Genomic DNA, 26,417 nt, shown 5'->3' with positions numbered 1-26,417 from the left:
AAGAGCAGAGAGTAGGAAAAAAAAAAAAACAGAAAAGGAAAAGAACAAAAGGAGGTAAGAAGTGAGGCGGAGATTGGTGCAGCAGCAGCAGTGTAGCGAGCGATGGAGATAAATCCGCCTCAAACCCTAGCTTTCCTACCCGAAGCAGCTTCCGACTTCGCATCGTACCCTGGTACTCTCTCTCTCTCTCTCTCTCTCTCTCTCTCTCTCTCTCTCGCCCCCTCTTCCGTTCATGGTGTGCCTCACCTTTTGCACTGCTCGGATTTTCAACACATGTCACTTGGCAAGTAAGACGGGTTACGTGTGAAGGTTTACATACATCCATGTATTTGATCATTTATCATATGGATGTATGTAAGCACATGCGTGCTCCCATTCGTAGTTTGCAAAACGAGATTCTAAACTCCGTATTTTTTTTTTTATTTTTGAGAAAAACTTGTATAATCGATTAAATGTTAATAACTCCATATATTTCCGACGATAGGCGACAAAAAAAGACGTTTTATTCAAAATGCTTTTGGGGGCGATTTAGAAATAGTGATTGGTGGTCGCCGCCCATTAATAGAATTGAGTAGAAGGTGAAAATTTTGTGGATCGGCTTATACGTGGATCACTAAAGCAAGAAGGATTTGAGAGAGGTAAAGAACACTATTTAATTATCCATATAAATTATTGCTCATAAATATAAAAATTCTAATTAGTTTAGGGTGTGTTTGGTTGAACCAAATATCATGATTAATCAGTCTAATTTGGTGCAGAGTTTCTTGATATTTCATGAAATTTCGTGCAATCAAACACATCCTTAATTAAAGTCTTTATTTATGTGTATATAATATATACATCATGTATAAACATATATTGCCATTTTTTTTCACTCAGTTTTGAGTCCACGCCGTACTGCCGTGTATATCTAAAACTTTCATTTTCCAGATTCTTTGACTGTCTTCTTAATGATAGAGGCTGAATTAAACATGAACATTTCCTGTATCCTTTTTTTTTTTTTTTCTTTTCCATACGGTGTTTTGCTAACTATGCTCCCACTCAAGTGGGTGGAAGAAAAAGAAGGAAAAAGGGATTTCCCCCCCTGAAAACCTTATGATTTGATGTGTAAATTTGGCTGCAGGAGCACAAACAAATGCTTCGGCCAAGGAATTCCTTGATCGCTTTCCCCTTCCCCTCATATTCAGGTACTTCTCTCCATGTTGAACTCCCTTTCTTTAATTATTATGCAATCAATTAATTAATTAATTATTTACCACCACTACTAATATTATTATGAGGAGATCACTTATAACCACAGTATGCTAGGCTTTTCTGCCAATGTGTGACATGAGCCATGCAAAAGGCAGGCTCATCATGAAGATCATCCTGCAAGAAAATCAAGTAGATCCACTTGTCAGGTAGGTCACACCCATACCTTGGTTCATACTATTGATGTTCATTGTTTTTTGTGGTGTGGCCCAAACAATGGGTGGATTGGTCTGATTCTTGTCAGGTTATCTGGGCCCACCCAATGGGTTGATTGGCCGGATTCTCTTGCCAGGTGATCTTAATGGTGGGGTCCACCTTATGCATGTCTTAGGATGTCCTACATGTGACACATTGGTGGTAAAGACTGTGGTGCATGGTAAGCTTAGATGGTATGGCTGCATGTCATCATTCCTCTATCATCATCATCATCGTTGTCGTCATTGTTGTTGTTGTTATTTCTATCATTAATACTGTTATTTTTACTACTTGACATTGAGTTAGTCATTCTTTGTTGCTTGTTCTCTGATGAACCGAAAATTGCCTGACACTATTACTTATATTCTTTCTTCTTGGTGCAAGAAAAGAAACTCGATTATATGGATCAATGTAGCCGGCCATGGATTCCAATTGGTGGGCAGTTGGGGTCAACACCTGTCATGGAGAGGTCCTATCATTCCAATGGGAGTATGGGAGTCGTCTGCCGTTTTCGAATACCTGAGTTGGAAAAACGATTAGAAGTAAGACACTTATAGGAAAAGCGGGAAGGTTTTAATTGATTAGGAAGAAGGAAAGTGGAATATGGCAAGCCACACCTCACTAGGGTTGTTGTAACTCATCCATTGTAAACATGCCATGCATGCCAATCCGAACCATCCCAAATCATGGACCCCAATGTGGGTGAGTGAGAACCCAAATATCACATTGACCATGTGTGTTTAATGGTCCAATTGGTGACCTTAAGTGTATGATTGGAAGGAAATGGTCTTTAATGGGGGAAGATCACATGTTTAAGAATGTCCAATCAACCTTAATTTTGGGTTGCGCTCCATCCATGAGGCCAAAAATTTAGACGGTCTAGGTCATGCATACCATGCATACCACCATTAGTGGTGGTGGATGAGTTGCAACATCCTTGCGAGATGTCATTACTGCATGGCAGACAGACCCCCTACAAAATTATAGATATTTTCAGAGAGGCAACATTTAAAATTAATTGTAGAGCACTTTCTTTTTTAATGTGTTACCATCCCTCCCTTGCCATGTCTTTAAAATTTTTCTAAAAGCTTTTCTAGTTTCACTGCAATAGACATGAGGGGTCGTTTGACACCATGGATTTGGGGGGTTTGAGGGGATTTCAAATCCCATGGCATGTTTGGCACCATAAAATAAATGGGGATTTTCAAATCCCCTCAAAGAGGGGGTTTGAAATCCAAGGTGAAAACTTGGATTACATCTAAAATCATTCCAAGAGTTGCATGTGTAACATGTGTGTCACTAGGCTGGCCACTGATGATATCCCAAAACAATCAGATTATCAATTGTATTGCTATAATTACTTTAGTACGATGATCTGCGCCGTCCAAACATTGTCCATGTAAATCAACAGGTTAAAAATCGTTGGTTAGTGACTTGGATGTGATCTTGTGCTTGTGGCCCATCCGAGACTAGGAATTTCATCATTTTCAGGCAAAGTATATATTTCAACGGGCTTATTACAACCATTGTGTGAAACATTACATACGTACCACTAATTAGAAATATTAAAGTTGATTTAGTAATTAAATTCAAAACCCTGTAAATATACTATGCATAGCTACTTTTGGGTTACAGGGGATTTTGAATCCAGGGTGCCAAACACAACAGGAGGATTCCAAATCCACGCTCCCAAACATGCCCTAATAGAATACTCAAATTGCCGGATTTTGCATATTCATAATTGCACTATGTCTAGTGCCATCGATCCAAACTTTTTCCTTAAACCTTTTTTATGAATGTATCTTTGGAAGAAGTTGGAGATCTCACACAAGTTCTTTATTTTTATTTGTTTATTATTATTTGTGTGTGTGTGTGTGTGTTTTGACATGTCGTTTGCATTTGCAGTGCTCTGCAAAGTGAAGGGGATGTGTTTGGGTTAGAAAGTACCTTGGTTTCTTGCCTAGAAAGGATATTCAACACAAAATATGGCGCTTCTCTCATCCCGCAGCATATGGTACATTCATGCTGATGATTAAGATTCTCGTTGTTCATATTGCCATTCACTTAAAATGGTCAAATGTCAAGTTAGGGTTACATTATTAGATCAATGAGTGATAATTTTTTTTAATGAAGGAATTAGTTAATTTATTCAAATATTTCTATGTTTCAAAATGGTGTCTATGCTAACATTATATGCACATATAGCAAAGTTTGATCTTGTTGGAACAATCATCTGAAATCTGATGCCGGATGTATGGTTTTGTTGTCTCTTGATAACTGTGGAAGCCAGTATGGATTTTCCATCCAAAAACAAAAAAAAAAACTAAAAGAACAATGATTGTGCAAATAAGATTTGATATTGCAATTTCCATAATTCTGATAGGAAATAAGGTTGTCAAGCCCAACTAGAAAAATATGGGCCATGCAATTGAAACCCCTCGCCCTGGAAAAAAATTCTCAGAAATATAAACGATAACAAGGCCTTTACCTTTTTTTCCCTTTAGCTTAGATACTTCCTGAAGGCATCCAGTTTCAGGCATTCAATTTTCCACCCTCTTGGGCCCTTGAAGCTCTATCCTGTGGTCATCTAGGCAACAATGTTTCAACCATGAGCAAGGTCCATGCCTGCTTGGCATTGACTGGAACTTTAAGACTCACTGAATCTACAAGTCCTCCTTTCCTAATCTTCAGCTAGTTATCTGCAAATCATGTTGCATATGCCTCTTTAATAGCCCTGTAGGAGAATAAGAAAAGATCCAAGTGGGGAGTTCTTAAAATGCCAAAGCTTTTCTTAGGTTCATGTGGCACTCGAGATTGATAACAGGAGTCAAAAGGTCACATGACCTTTTCCTATGAATCCCAAATGCCTCCAGTCACCATTTGATGCCATTCCTTGAGAACAGATTCAACGTTGCATTCATGTCTGTGCACGGATTATGATGTATACTTGGTGGGAAAAAAAACTCTTGGTGCAGGAAGTACGGACTAGATTTCTTAGTCCGTAAAACATTTACTTGCATGGAGAATTATGATATAAACATACTACTATATGAAGTAGATCTCTTATTCCTGTCCAATATTTACTAGTGCTTTGTTCATGGTAATATCTACCCTGTTTTTGCTGTTTATGAGAGTAGTTTACATGTAAAAAAGCTTCTGGACATGCATAAACTGCCGTTTTTTCATGGATATGGTACTCCAAATGCTTTTAATAAGATCAGGTTCTTGATTGTGGAGGCTGAGGGAAATTTTGAAGCACTCGATTAGCTACTGCTGCATAATTTCAAACAATTAGTTCTCTCACATTGATAACATCTTGTTTAGTATGCTAAATCGGCGGACCATTTGTTCATTCACCGTCCTTTCCCTCACTCGGTATGGGCCAGCCTTCTCAGCTCCTACATCATGGCGTGGATAATGCCGGGTTCTACCATGTCGCTGCTTATGCAATGGCAGGGAGTGAATCTTGGGGATCAAGAGAGGATGTTGTAGAGATTAGTTTTGCTTGCTGTTATGGACTATTCGAGGGTAGAGAAAAGGGAAATGTTTCAACAATACAAGCAATTAAGCGTTGCAAGTAGCGCAGAGGGGGAAAGTATGTTTGGCTGAGTGGATTTCTTGTATAGATTGATTCATCAAAGGATTGTAATCTTGTTTTCTGAGTGGGTTGTAAGTTTTGTGCGCCATCTCGGCCTTTGCAAAAAATTATGTTCCCTTCAAAAAAAAGAAAAAAGAAAATCTTGCTTCGCAGTGTTTAGGTCCTCATATTCTCATCACATTTGAAGATCACAATTCATATCAAAGTTCTTTCAATTTTCCATGAACTTGAACAATAAATTTGTATTTTATTGTTAAAAAAACGTTTGTATTTGCTTTATATTTAGGAGTTGCTTTTATGCTAAATTCTCAGTTCTCTATCTTTTCAGCCATTTGTGCAAGTTGGTCTTCAGGCATACTCTCAGTTGGTCAGATGCTTAGCTTGTAAAGCTGTATGTATCACCGAGTAGTAGTTCAACTGCATCCATTGGATATCAAATTATCAATCTTTATATGTTCCTTAATTGATTTTCCCAACAGGTTTCTTGTCTTTTGGAGAATGTCAATGAAGATACTGCAAGTGCTGTGCAACTTGTTACTGAATATGATGTATACCCACTTTTAGTTAATTGCCTCATCGATGGGTAAGCAAACAATTTCATCTCTTTTGATATTTTAATATTCGTTTCTAAACTACCTACATGCTGGGAAATAGCAGTATGCAGTTGCCAAAGATTTTGTCACTGACCGAATTCTTAAAACATTGGTTGCTATTGAGATCATATCACTGAACTTTACATATCTGGGGAATGCTTTGTTTTTGTTTTTGTTTTTTCTGTTTTTTTTTTTTTTTTTTTTTTTTGTTTTTGTTTTTTTTTTTAATAATAATTTAACATCAACTTATTTTTGCTTGTCAAGGAAAGTCTAATATTGGGCCACTTCTTTGATTGGATCTATAAGTGAATGTTGAACAATTTCTGCTATACTATTCATTCTAATGTATAGTGTGGCATGATAAGAACTTACTTTGTATGCATTATTTCATTTTTAAAGTCTCGTTCTATCTATCATCCAAACTCATTTTGCATCTATTTTTTATATGCTCCAGCAATGAACTAGTTGCAGCGGCTTCAATGGATGCCATTTTGAATCTTGCCAGGTTCCCCGATGGGATTGTAAGGACTCGCTGTAATTACTGTGTGCTGTTTGGGCAGATGTTGTTTCTACTTCATTACTAACAATTGAACTATCATATTCTGCTGATACTAAGAACGTTGTTGCCATGCCAACTCTGGTTAGGGTATCGTCTTCCCAACAAATACTGATGAAGCTATGCACCTAAAAAATATAGCAGCTCGCTGTTCATCACTGGTATGGTGGTTGATTATTTTGTATTTGTTTTAGATAATATTGATTATGATTCTCAGGAAATTTGTTTCTATGGAGTTAAGAAATATGCTGTTATTTTTGACAATGCATTTTCTAGAAGTTGGAAATTTTTAATGCTCCTTCTGGAAGTAGAGATGTTTCCTTGATTTGATAATACTTTATATTTTTTGGTGCTTGGTTTTTCGTGCACAGTTGGTCACTGATTATGGCCTTCTGGTAGAATCTTTAATTCTCAATTTATGTCTAACTGGAAGAACTTCACTGCAATGGAAATTTCATTTTCAACCAGCTTCTATTTTGGCAAGCTGTTTGAAAAGGCTGCATATCTTGTGCGTATCTAGTCCACATGAGTTTTTGCTCAAGTGCAAGTGGGTTGCAGTTACAACGAGCAGTCTTGTTACCGATTCCACTTCTATAGTGTAGGATGGTAGGGCCCATATGGGCATCTCTATGCAAATGGAGTCTGAAGTTTTGCGGAATGCAATTTGAAAGCATGACATCAAGGGTAACATTAAGCAGATGCTAGGGAGGTCAACTTTGATACTCGGGGATTATGTGACACAGCATTGTGCATACCATTCAACAAGTTTGATTAATTGTTCAATTTTCCCTTTCCCAGGCTCTTGTAAAGTTAGGCTATTGCCTTGTTTTTGCATGCCATGTTATATACTTTATATTTTAACCATGATCTATATATCACGTTACTATTTTCTCAAGATTTTCCAAATCCCTTCTCCACCACATAACTCTGCTTGAAGACCTCTTCCTTTTCTCAAGATTTTCCAAATCCCTTCTCCACCACGTTACTATTTTCTCAAGATTTTCCAAATCCCTTCCAAGTTCACAAAAAAGTTCTCAATAGATTAAAACATGTGATTTTATTTTTTTTCTATAAATGCAAATGAACTTTCTTGTACCAAATTGCGCTTTCAGCTATGTTGGTTGGCTGGGTCCTTACTCATGCCTCAGTGGTAGACTCACAAGAGTTTCAACGTGAGGTCATGGGTTCGAGTACCCATTGTGGTGAAATCCCACTGTTGTGTAAGTGCATGGGTGTGTGTGCGGTATGAGTGCATGTGTAAAAAAAGAAGAAGCTATTTTGGTTGGCTGTGCCAGGCATCATTCAAACTATAAATTATCTGTTACCTACTCGATGCCATGCTTCAGTCTTTTGCTTACTGCATATGGATATTCCAGGCACGGATTCGGGTTTTGGCCCTTATTGCAAAGCTCTTCTCAATTTCTAGCTCTGTGGCATCAGCAGTTTATCACTCTAACCTCCTTGGGTTGTTGGAAGCAGAAGCTAATGACACAAATGATATGCTTATGACTTTGAGTGCTTTTGAGCTCTTGTGTGAGGTAATGAGTTAAAGATTCGGTTGGTTTACTTCTTCTTTTTTTCTAGCACATACTATTGACATGATTGTCTACTAAACTCATTTTGTTACCATTACTGGTTATTATGGACAACAAATTGACATTATTATTATTGTCGTTTATTATTAATATAAATATTGCAACTCCTGCTATCTTTATTATTGAGCTAAGATGATGATTTACATGTCCTTTTTTTTTGTATAGTTGTCAATGCTGTGCAGCTTGATTGGTGATGATTTCAAAATCAGTAGAGATGTATCTTATGCTTTATATTTGACCAACTTCCCTCTAGGTTCAAATTGATGTGTATGATTGTTTTAAGAAACCATCCAAGTACCTGGTGCATGGTGCTTTCCATGAGAGGACTAGTAGAATCACTATCTGTCAGCTTTTTTCAGCTTCTTCCATACTTGGTTGGCAAAATTAGTCAAGAGATGTCCTTAGGCTTCTCTCTAAATGACTGAGGAACAGTTCTGTGTCTCACTGTTAACTATGTAACAAGGACATGACACTTGAAGTGTGCCAAGTCAACATGCTCTGATGTCTGCATGTCTGAAGCTGTTGGACACAGTTATCTAAAAGAAGAGTTTTGGAAAAAAGAATGTGTGCAATTGTGCGCACTGATAGAAATTGTGCCCTTAGCATCTACCTTCCAATAATGATGGACAGGTAACTTAGCACAAACTTCAAAATGGCACTTAAGTATTTGCATTTTGAAATGCCTGCTAGATTATTCCTGCTTTCCATCTTTTAATGGTGGGAGATGATGCCCTCACTGACTCTTAGCGCTCACTGAGTGCATTGATCGTTTCACATTTGGTTGTTATCTTTTATTTATTTATTTATTTTTACATGCACCCAAAAATACTTCTTTACATGTAAGCAATTGATTTTTAGGTTAATTTTATTTCTTTAATGCATTTTTACAATTCGTATACAAAATGTAATATTAGTTTTCCTTTATTTTTTTTGCATTATGTTTCTCTCTTTTGGGGCTATTTCCTTTTGAACTCCACTGTTGTATTCTAGTTCTTTTTCTTTTTCTTTTTTATTAATATTTTTCAGCCTTATCCATGAAAAATGTAATACTTGATTACTTTATATGTTTTTAGACATGTTTGTCAATTTGGCTTTTAAAATCAACCGTTGGAGACAGTGACACCTTCACCTTGTAATATGTCTGACATGGACATGTGGCTGTTAGCAAATTTGTAATTCAATGATGTCACTCTCCTTTTGTTCTCTTGATTATTTCTGGGCAATTCCTTGATTCAAGTTTGTAATAACTTTTTGGGCTGATAAAAAAGGCTTTTGGTAACTTCTTCACTGAATGTATTGGCTATTGTGTGTTCAATGTGAGAAGTTAGCTGAATCTCCACATGGGACAGAGTTCCTCATTAGGACCACATTGCTTCAGCAATTGACTTCTATGATCAGGTTTACTATGAATGCTGTCATCTAGATATTTATAGACCTATATCAGTTTCTTCGATTTTTTTAACCTGTTGATATTTCATTATCAGACATTTTCCTTTTTCTGCAGCAATACATCTGCGGAAGCTATTTTACGATCAAGAGCAATTTTGATATGTGGAAGGCTTCTTTCCACAGATAATTTATTGACTGTTGCTGATGAATCTAGTAAGAACAGCTTAAAATTCTAACATTTCATTTCCAGTAAAATTTGTTCGTATGATTTGTGTTAGTACCATAAAGGCTCTGGTACGAAGGATTGCACATATAAAATCATAAGCTTTAATTGTCATTCATCCTTTTGCTATAATTTGTCAATGTGCAGTGAATCTGCATGGTGATTATTTGGTTCTGTCATAATCTGCGATGAACTTTTGAGAGAGATTGACTGTATAATTTGCTGTTCTTCTTTATATGAACATCTAGATCAAACAGACATACAGCTGTGCTTCAGAAACATTGCTTTCTTTATTGTGATTCTAATGGAACTCTTTTTTGAGATCATGATGACACTAAGCTAGGTTGGACTCAGTGTAGCTTCAATGTTTCAATGAGAACCAAACATATATATCATTTGAGATCAAGCAAAGTTCTGTTGAGAAACCAGTTGGTTAATGTGTCCATGTTCATTTGGAAATCACTCTATGTGCCTAACATATTGTACAAATTATTGCACATATCTTTCTTTTTAGAGTTTTTATTTTTTATTTTTTATAATTAGTTTCTCCTTATGTATTGTATAATCCATTTCTGGTTTTATTGTGCTGTCGCTTTGCACATGCATTTTTTCACACATGCTAGTGTGGATGTGTTGATGTTAGGTGAAACATTACTGTGGGTGAATATCTAGGTGTGAAAGAAATAGAGTGAAAATCTCTTTACAAAACCTTTCACCATTTCTTTTTGGCAGAGAACTCATGTTGGTTCTGGGCTTATGGATTTTCAGGTGTTAAAACTGCTCTTTTGGCCATAGACGGAAGATTGGAGTTGTTGAAAAGTCAAGATACAGATGAATGTGAGAGTGCACTTGAAGCTTTGGGTCACATTGGATCTTGTAAGTATGCCAATGGGGCCTAAGAAAGAAGTTCCTGGCAAAATGATTCCCTTTTTGGATATCATGTTCATTTTTTCACATTGGTTCCTTTCATTGTGGTTATAAACCAGGATTGCATAGGAGCTCCTTTGTACACTTTGTGCTTGGTCATACTCATTTCTAGGATTTGTGGGAAATTGTTCTATGAATTTTCATAGAATGTCCTGAAATGTGGTTGAGGATACATATTAATGGTTTCTCATGCTAAAGACACCAGGTACTTCTGTTCTGAAGAGCACACCAGCTACTCTTTTTTTCTTTTTTCTTTTTCGAGAGAGAGAAAACAGCAAATTTATTAAGAGAGCCGCCGCAAGTCAAGAAAAGAAAACAACCCAAACACAAAATCCAAGAGACAAAAAGATTTGCAGCCATAGCTGCATTTACATAGATGGCCCATCCCAAAACATGACCCTTTTCTTTTCCCAATAACCTCTTCCATAGAAGTGCTGTCATTCCGGAAGCAATGGCCATTCTAAGCTCCCCAATTAACCCAAACACGGCCATGATGATCAACCCGCACTTCGCTTTCCTAGCTTTTATCATATATGATTGAATTCAATACATAATAAGTTAATATCAAACATTCAAACTACAGTAACCCCGTCGCTGAATGTAATGTAGGGTCTTGTGTTTCTTCCTCAATGTCTTTGGTGTTGGATGGTGATTACCAACAAAATAGGCATTTTTTATGGCTCCTCATCTGGAGATCCTGATTCTTGCTCCGTAATACATTCCCTCTTGCACCAAACAGTTCCCGTGGAGCTTGCTCCATATTTTGACATTCACTGGATTGTCCAGACTCCAGATTGTAGGTCTATTATTGGCCTTACATTTCCTTGATGCTCCTTGATTTTCTTGGAAGTGCAAGGAAGACAAGATGCATTTATCTCCAAGTCACTATTGAAGCTGAGTAATGGGCAACATGTTTATTTTCTTACTTTTAATTATTTGGGGGAGGGAGCTGCTTGCTTGACTGCTGATGGAATTTTATATTTGTTTTCATTTCATGCACTTCTTCCATAGAATTTATTTTGCAACAACTAATCTATTGTTCGAATTCCAGTGCAATTTATTTCCCAAAGTATATGTTTGAAGTTCATTTGGTTGTGTTGGTGATGCTAATAGCAAATCAAGGAGCTTCTTTGCTACTTTCAAGTTCATCACCTGCAGTAAGACATGTTGTGGAGGCAGCTTTTGATCGGCAAGGAAGAAGTAAACAACTGGTGAGCAAGCCTGATCTTTCTTATTGTTATGATCTTATCCTTGATACTTTTAGGACTAGGTTACCCTAATTTGTTACCTTTTTTTTTTCCTGATTGATCCTAAACCGAACACACTGTAAGACTTTGAGGATTCTGCAGAATCTCTGGTTGCAATCCACCCTTACCGGAGCAATTAGATGTGGAATTTGTCTCTCTAGTTTATCTTTCTAATGTAGTTCGTCGGTTGAATATGCCATTTCTGCAACTGTCAGAGAATGCTTTCATATTTCTTTTTCTAGACTCGTTTCCTCAGTATTGTAGGCAACAGTTTGAGAATTAGGTTGGTTTTGAGCTACACTATTATTCCTCTTAGCTGAGAAACAATAATATGGAAATAATACATTGTATAACAGCTTCTTCCGTTCTTGAAGTGCAATTCTTACCCGAGTCCTCCAAAAGCTGTAACCAGTGTTCGAAGTATCGGTATCGCAACAAGTTTCGCTGGCCGGGGATATGGAAACAATATCAATATCGCTGATAATCAGAAATGCAGAAAAAGATGGGAAAATGGTAGAATTTTCAGTGAAACTTCAGGAGATGCTAAAATGCACATATTTGAATATTTAGAAATAAAAAATTTGCAAAAAAAATGTATATACACACAATAAGTTTCCATTTGATGGGGGCTTAAAAACACGTGTCGTCATAAGAAACAGTCTAACCATCTCATCGATCCCATCTAACCATCCAATCATTCATCCAACCTTCCATCTAAACATCCATTGATATTGTAGGATATCAACAACTCACGATATTTGCCAAGAAATTATCAACAACTGGAAAGGATATGAATGATTGTGGTCTTGATATTGAGCATGTTTCGATAACGATAAGATTGAGTTATTATCAATATTAGCAACGGTAAATTGAAAACTGCATAAAACAATGTTCTCATAAAAAAAATTTGAAGTAGATTTTTTTTAATAAACAAACTTTCTGTGATATATTTGCATTGGTGATATTATTGAAATATCGCCGATACACTTGTGATACAAGCGTCACCTATAATTTACACAGTCGAAAATATTGTTGATACATTGGCGATATCGATACATTGGCAATACTAGTGATGCCTAAATTTACACAATTGAAAATATTGGCGATACTTAGCGATACATTGCTAATGCTTGAAATTTTTAACACTACCGGTGTTATCGGTATCGCTACCAGTGTTATCAGTATCACTAAGCTAGAGATAACAATTGTATCAGAGATATTTCGATAATATCGGAGATAATTCAAACAATGGCTGTAACTTTATCAATATCTGCATTACCATGTTGCTTCATGTGTTTTTTTTTTTTGAAAGATTACTGAGAATATATTAAAAGGGGGATACAGAGGAAGGAGGATAGGGAGAATGTTGAGGAGGCGGTCAGCCACTACACGCCAAGAAAATGAGGAGGAAAAAGGTTTGGGGGGTTGTGTACAGAGAAAGGAGGATAGGGAGAATGTTGAGGAGGCGGTCAACCACTATACGCCAAGAAAAAGAAAATCTACATCTTTCATGCCTACTACATAGACTGCCCACTCGATCAAAAGACACTTGGCCTTGCTGGCGATAGCCGAAGCCGGGTTGGAGATGTCTCTAAAGCATTTATTGTTTCTTTCCTCCCAAACCGACCACCAGATGGCGATGATTGCCATGCGCCAAATCCGCGTCCTGACCTTGCCGATGCTAACCTCGTGCCAGGCGTTGAGGAGGATATTGACCGAACCAGGAAGGCACCACATCAGATTGAACCTTAAGAGGAATTCTGACCAGATTGAAGAAATAAATGGGCATAACAGCAGGAGATGGTTGATGGATTCTTCATTATTCATGCAACAAAGACATATGTTGACGATGGGCATCCCCTTTTTCCTCAGATTATCGACCGTAAGGATCTTTTTGGCCCCTACCAACCAAGCGAAAGCTGCGTGTTTGGGGGGGACTGGATATTTCCAGAACTTGAAAGGAGGGTGAATCAATGGAGGCGTGGGTTTGTGGATCAGCTAATGGTAGAGGGATTTGACTGAAAAGCTACCTGATTTATCTGCCTTCTAGTACAACTTGTCTGGGCCGTGGATGTTGGGCGTGCACCCATAAATACGCTCGAGAAGGCCCACATACTCTTCAACTTCCCAATCCTGAAGGTTCCTCCTGCAGTCTACTTTCCACACTATCTTATTGTTAGAGAGAGAAACAGTCGGCAACGAGAGCGTCACGGTTGTGGACGAGGCGAAATATGTTCGGGAAATCAGATTTGAGGGGCACCGCACCCACCCAGACGTCGGACCAAAACCGAATCTTGATCCCGTTGCCAAGGTTGAATCCGATGGCAAGTTAGACATCCTTGGAGATGGATAGAATCCCCTTCCAAAGGGCAGAGGCCCTGTAGCATGACGACTCTTTCGTCTACCAATCGACCTACCATACTTGCCTTTGATGATTTTGTTCCAAAGGGAATCATCCTCAGAACCGAGTCTCTAAATCCATTTACCAAGGAGAGCTCTGTTCATCTTCTTGAGATCTTTGATCCCGACACCTCCCTAATTGGTGAGATTGCAGACTTTGGACCACTGAACCAAGTGAAATTTTTTTGAATCATCCTTGCCATGCCAAAGAAAATCACGTCTGAGCTTCTCCAGTTTAGCCAGGACCGCAGGTGTGCATTTAAATAGGGACATATGGTAGATTGGCAGGTTGAGAGGGCAGCCTTAATCAGGGTGATGCGGCCTCCCAAAGACAAATATCTGCATTTCCATCTGGCCAGATACCTATCGAATTTGGAAATAACCCTGCCCCAACTAGAGATTGGAGGTAAGCCCAGACCCAACAGGAGACCAACAAAGGAAGCCGGCAGGGAGACCGAGGAGCATCTAAACGAGTCAGCGAAAGTGCGAATCTCTTCTTCTTTCAGATTGACTCCAAACATCTTCGATTTAGAGAGATTGATTCTTAATCCCGATGCGGCTTCAAAGCATCGAATCGTGGTGCGAACGTTGTGAACCTTTCCCGGATCAGCTTCACTGAATATGAGTGTCATCTGCGTATTGAATGTGGGATATTGGTGAAGGCATGCCTTTCATTCTGATTCCTCCTAAGATACCTGCCGCTTGGCTTGCCTGAAGCATTCTGGATAGGGCTTCGCCGACGATTAGGAAAAGAAAAGGGGAGAGCCGGTCCCCCTGGCGGATGCCTCTGGAACTCTTAAAGAAGCCTTTCATACTTCCATTTAGGAGAATGGAATAATGGGCGGACTCAAGGCACTCTCCAATCCAACGATGCCATTTGTCTCCGAATCCCATACGCCCCATCATATACTGAAGGAACTTCCAATCAACATGATCCTAGGCCTTTTCAATATCCAACTTGCAAAAATGGATTTAGAACCATCTTTGTGACAAGAGTCCATACACTCGTTTGTAATCAGCGCGCAATCAATAATCTGTTTCCCGGGAATGAACGCACTCTAGTGAGGGGAGATGATTTTCCCAATGCAGAGCTTGAGGCGAGAAGCAAGGACTTTAGCCAGGATTTTATAGGGACCCTCGATCAGGTTGATGGGTCTGAAGTCTGAGAGAGAAGTGGCACCCGGAACTTTGGGGATGAGCGCGATGAAGGAGGACCCCAAGCCAAGCCTTTGGATAATATGCTTCTATCCTGGAATTCTTTGAAGGACAACATCAGATCTTCTTTGATAATCTCCCAGCAGAAAATGAAGAAGCATATGGGGAAGCCGTCCGGGCCCGGGGCCTTATTGCTGCCAAGAGATTCCAATGCTAGCGTGACTTCTTTGATAGAGAATGGGGCTTCTAGGATATCAGCATCCTCTGGGGGCAGGCAATCCAAATGGAGGTTATCCAGACCCGGTCTAGACCAGCATTCAGCAGAGAGAAGGGAATTGAAATAGGTAGTAGCTTCTGCAGCAATTTCATCTGTCTTCAATCAGGCGACCATTGACTGAAATGCAGGTGATTCTGTTGTTTCTAGCATGCATATTGGCCACGGAGTGAAATTTTTTTGAGTTTTTGTCTCCCTCTTTGAGCCAATTTGCGCGGGATCTTTGCTTCCACTCGATTTCGTTATCGAGAACCTTGACTGAAAGGGCCTGGATGAGTTGAATTCTTTTGGCCAGGATCTCTCGGGTCATCAGGCCGTCTTCGGCAGCAACATCTATTGCCTGCAGTTGATTCTTGATAGGATCCATTTCAAAGTTTTTCTTGGCTTTCACGTCTTGATCCCACTGCCTAAGGTGGGCCTTCAACATCTTAAGTTTTTTGCAAAATCTGTAGCCAGCGAATCCAGAGACCTGATAACTGCCCCACCAATCTGAAACCATTTGGAAAAAGCTGTTAGAATAGAGCCAGGATGATTCGAATCTGAAGGGTTTCAGACCCCAGTTCGAATCATCCAGAGACAGCATAATCGAATTGTGGTCCGAGGTCGATCTCAGAAGGGCAGACTGGGAAACGAGGGGGGATCCTTCCAACCAATCCGAGGAAAGTAAGAATCTATCTAACCGGGAATGAGAAGGATGCAACCTGCAATTAGACCAAGTGAACCTGAAGCCTGATCTTCAATCCAAGAGAAGGAACGCATTCCGGGGGACACGTTTCTGCCGTGAGATTTTTCGTGAACATATCTAGTAATGTCGAAGTTGCCAACGAAACAACAGGGGCCTGAAAATCTTTGTCTGGTAGAGCTCAGCTCGGACCAGAAATCTGTCCTACTAGCATCAACAGTGGGGTCGTAGATGGAGGAGATGAGGCATTGCTGGTTGGAGGAGATGTCGAGGAGGATAGCAGAGATAGAAAAGGAGCCCGACCAAGAATTGACCAGCTTCCACTTAGAGGATCTCCACGCAATCAAGATGCCGCCAGCACTACCGATGGCATCTAAGGCCACCCACTTGGCGTCAGGGATCTTCCAAAGAGATCCCATAATTCTGTCGTCGAAATTACGAATTTTTGTTTCCTGAAGACATCATATCGGGGTTTCTGGAGGTACAGGAGTCTTGAATAAGTCTCCTTTTCTGCCTGGACCCCACTCCTCTGACGTTCCAAGAGATGATCTTCATAAAGGAACTGTGCTACCCCGAGGACACTCCCGGTCGGCAACATTGGATGTAGCCAATTCTGAATTTATAAACGAAGAGGAGAGCCGTTGTAATTCTCTGTTGCTGTAAGACTTTGATAGACGATAATTGGGGGATTTGGAGGCAGGAAAGGGGTCTACCATGGGATTCCACACATTGAAATAGCTCGATAAAATCCTCTGGACTATCCCCGAAAGATAAACCGATGGCCCTGCCAACATGGCCAATCGCGTCTCTAATCCACTTCTTGTTATGGATTGTGTTGATAAGGGTCTTTCTGTTCTCATAGTCTGCCGTGTTCTTCTCGGTAAGGAGGCCATGATCTGATGAGTCGCCAATGCGGATCTGGAGCGGTTCCCAATCAATGACCCGGTCGCGGAAATCTTCCTGAAAGAGGGAAATGAGAGCGTTGTCCGGAATCGAGGAAGTTGAGGCAGGAGGAGACGAGGGGAGAGAGGGAAGCGAGGACAGGTTGTCCGAGGTGTAGGCTATCCTGGAGTTGCCACAAGCGGGGAATGGGAGGGAGGGGTCGTGGGGTGAATAGTCCAAGTCGGCTTCTCGACAGTTCGGAGAGAAGAAACGGTGAAGGTTGACAGGAAGGGCCAATCTGTTAGAGTCTTGCATGGGGTGAGGCGACTCAGGATGTTGGGTGAGGGGTGTAATGGTAGTGGGCATAGGGGCCCGGTTTAGGTTTAGGATCGGACCTGACTTGAAGTCCGAAGAGGACCCGGGTGTGGGGGATCGGACCTGACTCGAAGTCCGAAGAGGACCCGGGTGTGGGGGACCGGGCCTGAGGGCGTGGATAAAGGCCGAAGGAAGAGCGGGTGAGGAGACAGCTATTGGGATCGAGTTGCCTGACCCTACACGTGTATGGAGACCGCCAGGTGGATTAAAGCCAGCGAACTGAGATGATGATGGGGAAGGGCCGAGGATGCTAGGTGAGATAAATGTCGTCCGCGTGGCTACTTTGGGAGGCAAGAGGGTCTCTCGATAGGGGGGACAGCGGGCAGGATAGTGCCACGTGGCACTTTTAGAACTAACGATCTGACGGGAGTATGAGAGACAACCTTCTCTACCACGCAAGGGGCATGTGTTGTGGAGAGAGACACTCCACGTCTCGATGGAGGTGACCTCAGGCTGACACCGCTATCATGGCCAGCGGCTGCCAAAATCCTGCGATTCAGTGTTCCGCGGGAGCACAGGAAAAGAAGGAGCAATTGCGTCTGGGTCGACGTCGGCGCCGGAGTGGGGAGGAGCTGCATGTTCCCTCTGTCTCCAAAGATCGCCTCATGCGTTCGGAGCTTCGATATGAACCGACAAAAGGAGCTTTCTGTTATCGACACTCACTTCGATGTGGGGAGGGTGGAGGTCTCCTTTTCTTCTTCGAACTTGAGCTCTGAGGACCGCCATCTCCTCACCGCATTTGGACTTAGAGTCGAGTTCGATGAAAGAACCCACCATGGATGCAACAGCTATAGAAATTCTTCATGCCATAGTTCCAGGGGGATCGACTAAATGAGGATCCAGATCTCCTCTGACCCGAAAAAGGAGTAGTCGTCCCACCTCAGAACATTCAAGATTGGGCCATCTTTGTGTAATACCCCTGCCATGAGAAGAAGTTCCGACCGGGGTTGATCCAGAGCTCATTATAGCCGATGGGCTTCATGACGTAGGCGGACGGCACGATTCTGCAACATTCGTCGATCCAAGCATGGATTTGGGATATGGAGGCCCCCTCTCTAGAAATGACAACTATTGTATCTTCTAAGCCCTTCCTAGCGCGATTGAAGAAGGCTTGGTTAATACGCAACGTGTTCTTCGAAATCTTTATGGGAGGGTCCTGCGGGGAGGAGAGGCTGGGTGCAGAGGTAACGTCGTTAGACTGACGGGGAAGGTGATTGGGGTTCTGTGAGGGGAGCGGTCCGAGCAGCGCTTCTTTGAACGACGTTCCTCCGGAAATCTTGCTAGAAGTGTCCTGCTGGGATGTGTTTGCCTTGCCATTGGGGGCCTTCGGCTTACCGGGAAGAGATTTCTTGGGGTGAGGGCCGAATCTTGCCCTTTTAGCCAACAATGGAACTCTGCTGAATCTTTGTCCATGAAGCATTAGCACCGCCTGAGCTAGCTCCTCCTTTGACCCCATTCTAATGAGGGCAAATCCTCTATAGTGGCCATTAGACCTATCCCTGGGCATGATAATGTCCATGACTGCTCCTGCCCGGCCAAAGACCCTCTCCAAATTGATGGGGAACAAGCCATCCGGGAACCAGCCATTCGGGAACCCTCTAACGAAAAGGGTTGGGAAGTTCTCTGAAGCTCTGTTAGATTTCGGGTGATCCTGTTGTGATCTCTTCCTGTTCACTATTTGTTGTCAGGGTTCATCCGCTACCTCGATAAGGGGGGATGCGGGGCGAATATATTCGGTACCGGGATCGACATGGGAGTTGGATGACAAGTCAGAGGCGGAGATCTTGGCCATGGCAGACGAGGATCATAATGACCGCTAGATCAATTTGGAAGAGTACACATCATTGCAATAGTTTTAAAATTCTTGAACTAGTTAGAAATCATCTCCAGATCAATTTGGAAGATTACACATCATTGCTTTATTGGAATTCCATGTTGCTTCATGTGTTGAATTAGCCATTCTACTAGGTTTGATGTTATCAGCATTTTTGGGTAGATCTTTTTGTCCTGCTTTTTTTTTTTCCTTAACATATGCTTTATAACCCTAGAAGAAGGTTGGGATGAGCATATTGACTAGAGCATGTTCATTTACTCCCTTCTATGTATATTTTCCATGTCGAAGAAGTGTTCGAGACCATAACTCAATGTTGCACATAAGGTGCTTTTCAACATTGAGGTCTTGTGCTTGGGCCAGCTTACTTATATAAATAAGTATATGTAACCCTATTGAAGATGAGAAAGATGAAGACATGAAAGGGCATAGGACTAGATGGTATTCCAATAAAGGTTTGGAAGTGCATGGGAGATATTGGTTTATTTTGGTTGACAAAGTTGTTCAATAAGATTATAAGATTGAAGGAGATGGCATGTGAATGTAGGAAAAGTACCGTAGTACCTATTTGCAAGAATAAAGTAGAGTACAGAGCTGCAGTAACTATCATGGGATTAAACTTATGAGTTATACTGGGAAACTTTGGGAGAGTGATTGAGCTGAATGTATAGGAAATTGGTTTGGATTTATGCCATGAAGGTCAACCACTGAGGCCATTTTTGTTGGATATGGGTCTGTGGGGGCACACTTGTGGGCAACCACTAGTGGGTGGGTCCCACACAATTAATCTTTAGAACATTCTTGTTGGATATCCTTTCTTCCAACCCCCTTCTCTCAAAATTCTAAGGGCCTATTTGATTTTTCGGCTCAACTGTAATTACCTTGTATTGTAAATGAGTAATAATTATTTACACAGGTAATTAGTACATCTTTCCAAATGCAGACAATGACAACTTACTTTTTTAACACTAAAATCGATAAATTTGCAAAATAAATGTGGGGCACACCGTGATGTATGTGGCTTATCCACACTGCCCATTTGTTATGCCAGCTAAATTTAGGGCATGAGCCCAAAAATGAGGCAGATCTAAGGCTCAAGTGGACCACCCCATAGGAAACAATGGGAATTGAACACCTGCCGTTAAAAACTTCTTGGGGCCCCTAAAAGTTTGGAATCAAGCTGATATTTGTTTTCCCCTTATCCATGTCTGTGTGACCCTCTGAACCAGTTAGATGATGAATAAACCTCAATGTGGGCCCAATGAAGGAAACAATTTTCAACGATGGACGAATTAAGGCCATTGTTTCCTTTCATGTGGGCCATTTGAGCATTCGATCTGCCTCATTTTTCGGTTCATGCCCCAAAATGTTATGATAAAATAGATGCAGGGCGTGGATATATCATATACATTACGATGGGCCCCACAGATTTAAGTCAACACTTTTGAATCGGTTTTCGAGGTGGAATTACTCATCCATTTTCATACCAGGTGAAAAAGTAATAATTACTTATTTACCAGGGATTTACATGTATCATGGAAAATCAAACATGCCCTAATTCAAACGAGGGGATTGGGATAAGGGACAGAGATCGGATTTTTGCATTGAGAATCCGCAAGGTTCTTAGTCGCATTGTATCCAATGTTTGTAGTATCAATATTGTTACATGTATCACTGGCTGGGGATATGGAAACATGTATCGATACCAGTGATATTATCACTGATACTCGGAAATGTATCACTGACTGAGGGAAACATTGGGGAAACATGAAGAAATGGTGAAATTTCTCAATGAAGCTTCAGGAGATGCTAAAATCCACACATTTGCATATTTAGGAATGAAATAATTGCAAAAAAGATGCATTCACAATAAGTTTCTCTTTAATGGTGGTCTAAAAGCATGTAATGCAAAACATTAGAGAAACATGAGGAAAATGGTGGAAATTTTCAATGATACTTTAGGAGATGCTAAAATACACATGCATATTTAAGAATCAATAATTAGTGAAAAAGATGCATATTTGTATATTTAGGAATCAAATAATAAGTTTCCCTTTAATGGGGCCTAAAAGCATGTATCGTTGACTCAGGGAAACATTGGGGAAAATGGTGGATCCATCCATTCATCAAACCATCCATCCATGCATGCACATACATACAAACACATATGCATGATCCATCCATCCATCAACGGATGCGTGCACAGACACACATCCATCCATCCATCCATCCATCCATCCATGCATACATAATCCATCCATCCATGCATGCTATACATACAACCATGCACGCATAAAAAATTTTGAAATGTTTTTTTTTTTTTTTTAAACAAATAGATTTTTGGTGATATCGACACATTGGCGATATTATCGAAATATTGCCGATACACTAGCGATACAAGTGACACCTAGAATTTACGCAGTAAAAAATATTGGCGATACAAGCGACACTTGGATTTTATACAATTGAAAATATTGGCGATACGTTTGCGATAATGATACAATGGCGATACTTAGCGATATATCGCTGATACTTGGAATTTTTTTTTACTGTCAATGTTATTGGTATCACCAAGCTGGAGATACGGAATATCGGGGATATTATCGATATATCAGGAATACTCCGAACAATGACTGTATCCCTATTTTAACACAGTTTTGTAGCTGGCAGAAACATCATGGATGTTCCTTCCATTTCTCACGAGATGGTGGATGGATACCATAAGAAGGGCCGCTAATAATTCCTCCTAAAAATTGACATGTAAAAGGCGTGTGATTGTGTAAACTGGATTTATCTTGATTATTTGATGGGGCACTGGATTAAATGATAGGTGGAGTTGGCCTGTATGCAATCGACATAGATTTTGATTCTTATCAATCATCTAGTGATCCAGACCGCTGAGTTTGTATTTGTGTTCATGCACACATGCATGTGTGTTGAACACAGACACATTTCTCAGTTTCTTTCTTTCCTTTCTCCTATCTAATTAATTCACTAGTTATTTACTAGAGCAATTATGGTATGGAGGTTATCTTGGGAAGTGTTTGGATCTACTAAATGTCTAAACTCTCAAATACAATTTGGATGGATTTGTGTGTGTGTGTGTGTGTGTGTGTGTGTGTGTGTGTGTGTGTGTATTTCTGCTTGCATTCAAAGATTCTAATGTTGGTATTTGGTAAATATTGTGTTCAACAAGATCTGGTTCTGCTATCTGAACGAGTTCTTTATTGGCCTACACGCAGGCTGCTTTGCATGCTCTTGCAAACATTTCTGGGGAAAACCGATCACGAGATAGCATAATGCTAAATGATGATGCAGAAGAATTCCTTCGGCGCTTGATCTATGCAGCAGCTGCTGAAAGCCCAAAGCTAACACCTTCAGTCAGTTACAGCCCTTGTGCTTGTTGTTTGCTTGCAAGTTGTACTGACTCCTTTTCTCTGATTAGATCAGGGTTAAATAATCTTTATATTTATTTGTTTGAAAGAAATCTCTCTCTCTCTCTCTCTCTCTCTCTCTCTCTCTCTCTCTCTCTCTCTAACTTGAGGTTAGGATGATAAGCTTATTTCACATGCATAGTCGGTGCATGAATGTTTTTTTCTTTCTTCTCCTGCTTCTTTTGGTGAGTACATGAGAAACGATACTGCAATTGCATCAATGTTGGCAAGCCACTTGAACCTAACAAGTCAGTCCTTAATATTCTTGGTGTGCACCTGCATGTGTGCATTACTGTCTTTAGTTTGTTTCCTATGCATTTTTTTTTTCTTTCGTTTGACCTATATTTTGATTTGGAGTTTACTGAGCCAGGTGCAAATGTGTTTGACAGGGTTTGTTTCTATCAGTTTTGCAACAGGACTCAGAAATTCGATTGGCGGTAAGAACCCATTAGGAAGGACTCAAAAAAATTCTTCTGGTAATGAGTACATTGATATTTTGGTATCAGCTTGTAATGGCCTCATCTGCAAATAGATCCTGTCTCTCTCTCTCTCTCTCTCTCTCTCTCTCTCTCTCTCTCTCTCTCATAAGATGGAAGTTTCTTCAATTTGTCAGTTTCAAATATTCGAAAACAATCTCATTACAAATTGGCTCTTACTGGAACCTTAGTGCCCATTTGGGAGCTTGGATTTCGAATCAAGGTGATTCGGAATCAATGGTGATTCGGAATCCTTCAGTTGTGTTTGGCAGCTTGTATTCGGAATCCCTTGTAATCCAAAAATAGCAATGCATTGAAATTATGTAGTATATTTTCAGGAGTTTGAATTTACTGTACATATGTGATGTTTGAAACAATGATTGTAACAAGCCCATTGAAATATATACTTTAGCCAAAAATGATGAAACTCCAAGCCTTGGATGGCTCACAAGCATAGGATCATAACCGAGCTACTAACCAATGTTTTTTAACCATTGATTTACATGGCCAATGTTTGGACTGCTCAGATCATTCTATTGATGTAATTTTAGTGATGCAATCGATAATCCAATTGTTTTGAGATATCATCTGTGGGCCACATGTATAGTGGATTAGCAGCCTAGCGATACCTACGTTACATGCACGACTCTCCTTCCTTTAAAAATGAGCAAAAAAGGGAGAGGATTGGTATCTCAGAAAAGGGAGAGATTGCAAAACTCAGCAAAACTGAGAATTGGCAATCCCCTGGATTCCAAATGCCCCCCAATCCATGCTACCAAACAACCCTTAGTTGCATGATCCTTCTATCAAGGTGCCACTCCCACTTTGAATCACACTTCTTATTCATGCTCCATCTCCTGCTCCTTCCTAGCTGTTTTATACTTGCTAACATTTTAAAATAGACGCTTCCCCACTCTCGCACCCGAATATGTTGCTGCTGCACTTCGCATTTTCATGCAACTATAAGTGGAACAGAGAATGGGATCGTGTGCTGCTTGATCCGCACTTTATTATGTTGTTTTTCTTTCTCTTAACATTAATGGGATCATATATATTCTTTCTTTTGATTTTGGTGGTTTCCAGACCTTGTTTCAAGCTTTTGCTGAAAGGGCCAATTCCCATTTTGGTTCTCATATTCACTGAGGTTTATTATTTGCCCTCTAGTATGTAGCCTATATAATTTAGCAAAAAAAAAAAAAAGAAAGAAAAGAAAAAAGAAAAAGAAAAAGAAATCAAGTGAATCATGTTAGTACAAAATTGTATGAGGAAAAAAATCAAGTTAATCGTGTTGATCCGTGATTAGCAGATTGTTTGTAATAGCGAAATGCATAAAGCTGAGATAGTTGATTATATGCCCAATCATGTGAACTGAAGTGGTCAGAGGCGACCAGCTAAAAAAGCTTAAGCCCATCCCATGAACTTCCAGTTTCTGCATTTTGTGCTTGGTTCATGGTCATTCTGTAAACAGAAAATTCACTCATGAAGTAGAGCCTTTGTGAAATAGTGATGAACCTCAATTGCATAACTTTGAAGTCAGGGGTTTGAATTTCAGGCCTATGTACCAGATGAAAAAAATTTCACCTGTATGTTATAAAACTTTTCAGGCCTATAGGATGATAACTGGACTGGTGACTCGGCCATGGTGCTTGTTGGAGGTTTGCTCAAAGCAGGAGATAATAAATATAGTGACTGATGCTCACATCGAAACCACCAAAAAAGGTTTGCTTTCTCATGATCGTTTCTTGGCATCATCATCTTGCATTGGTATTCATTTGCGAATTTGCATCTCCTGCACTTGATGATTTGCTTGTGTGGAAAATACTGGAAATCCTTTTGATTCTAGGAGTGCAGCGAGCTGCGGATAAATTTACACCTATGATTCATGCACTTCCAAGTACCTGGATTTCTTTAAGCGAGGAAAATACCCGTTTACAAAGATGCCATCTCTTGGGAGAAAAGCAGCCCCCCTTTTTTCCCCCATTTCAATTGCTAAATGGTAAATTTATGAAGCAAAGAAGAGAAAATATTACAATTTACAATGAAGGAAGGCCATCTCCAAATTGCAGAATGGGCATATCGACTCCTTTCCTTATCTCTTTTCCCTTGTGTTGGAATGGTTGCTGCAAGTCAGAAGTTACCCAACTCTCGCGGGATTGTCTCCTATCATATGATATGTGGGGTTCTTATCACAACTCATAATTCGATTAGACTTTTCCAATGGATAAGAGTTGTTTTGATCATTTCATGGTAATTTCAGTGGTGTGTTTCTTTTATTGGAGGAATGTTTGTGCTCTATTTAGTAATTAATTAGGTATATGTGAATGTTATGGGATGATGATGTACAAATATTATAAGGTGGTAGATAGAGGGTGTTTCAACACTGAGGTCATGGGTTCTAGTGCCCATGTGGTGTGTGTGTGTGTGTGTAAAAAAGAAAAAAAAATGTAAAAAAGAAAAGGAAAAAAAAAGGGTGTGCCCACCTAGTTAGCTCAGGTTTTCCTCTGGTGGCTCCATGAAATGTGCATTGCCTGGTACCTCCCCATTTAAGAATTCTAGCCACCTTATGAAAATGGACAATTGCAAACAGTAGTTAGCATATACTGCAGCCGTTGGACGGTTAGGATCGTCAGATGGGTGAGAATTCCAGGTTATATCTTCCACCATGGACCCACCATAGGAACTATTCAGATGACAAAAAGGTGGGCTCCACACACACATTTTGTCGGCCTGAGCAAACTGCATGACATCTCTTGTACATTCCCTCATCTTTTATTCTCGGTAGTGTACCTAGTAAGCTTTTCTGATTCTGGGTTGTGTGAACTTCCAGGTATGGAGGCCCGATATAGCTGCTGCACAGCCATCAACAAGGCCCTATCTGCTTCTAACAAAGTCAATGACGCAGCTTTTAGTGGAATTGTGTCTAAGGTATGATCATATTTCACTGACAAACACATGGTTCCATTTACAAATCAAGAAAGTGACAAGAAATATGCTAATTTGAGCAGGCCTGACATACATGAAATTTTTCTTCAGTTACAGGAAGCTGTTAAAAGGGGGCCTTACCTTGCCAAAGACCTAACTGAAGCGCAGCCTGCTGTGATGACCGCTGAGAGATTTTAAGTTTTTTAACTTGTCGTGCAAAGCATAGATGGTAATATTATATAAATCAATGATGTATACTACAATCTTTGTTTTGGAATTTTGAGCAATCAAACATGAAACCTTGATTTGGCACAACCCCCCAGTGTTTCCAGTTGTTCAGTTGGGCTCCACAAGAAAATGAGTGGCCACTGTATCCTACAACCATAGACAGCGCAAGTATATGCATAAAGAG

The 26,417-nt window shown here is 40.2% G+C and overlaps 1 protein-coding gene across 2 annotated transcripts; it reads left to right on the top strand.

The window, feature by feature from the left end:
* Positions 1–26,320, top strand: LOC131245531 (uncharacterized). Of its 2 annotated transcripts, none has more exons than XM_058245057.1 (17): positions 1–172; positions 1,124–1,187; positions 3,352–3,460; positions 5,373–5,435; positions 5,524–5,627; positions 6,092–6,158; positions 6,283–6,354; positions 7,570–7,731; positions 9,113–9,186; positions 9,293–9,390; positions 10,169–10,276; positions 11,441–11,538; positions 22,416–22,553; positions 22,997–23,044; positions 24,688–24,802; positions 25,911–26,008; positions 26,123–26,320. In XM_058245057.1, exons 1-17 carry the CDS (start codon positions 103–105, stop codon positions 26,201–26,203), a joined length of 1,569 nt encoding a protein of 522 aa, XP_058101040.1. In that variant the 5' UTR covers positions 1–102; the 3' UTR covers positions 26,204–26,320. The 2 variants fall into 2 exon arrangements, with proteins under 2 accessions (XP_058101040.1, XP_058101039.1); XM_058245056.1 differs by having other exon boundaries at positions 2–172; positions 26,117–26,320.
* The last annotated feature ends 97 nt before the right edge of the window (positions 26,321–26,417 follow it).

This window comes from Magnolia sinica, chromosome 5 (genome assembly GCF_029962835.1).
Source record: "Magnolia sinica isolate HGM2019 chromosome 5, MsV1, whole genome shotgun sequence".
In the NCBI taxonomy this organism is placed as follows: Eukaryota; Viridiplantae; Streptophyta; class Magnoliopsida; order Magnoliales; family Magnoliaceae; genus Magnolia; species Magnolia sinica.
This window is presented reverse-complemented; position numbering and strand designations above follow the sequence as displayed.

What these genes read in the sequence shown, in the direction of transcription:
- LOC131245531 (XM_058245056.1), top strand. Translation starts at nt 103, where the DNA reads ATGGAGATAAATCCGCCTCAAACCCTAGCTTTCCTACCCGAAGCAGCT. An exon ending in CAATTGACTTCTATGATCAG is followed by an intron (nt 9,187 to 9,292) that starts GTTTACTATGAA and finishes CTTTTTCTGCAG; the next exon opens with CAATACATCTGCGGAAGCTA. An exon ending in AAGGAAGAAGTAAACAACTG is followed by an intron (nt 11,539 to 22,415) that starts GTGAGCAAGCCT and finishes GCCTACACGCAG; the next exon opens with GCTGCTTTGCATGCTCTTGC.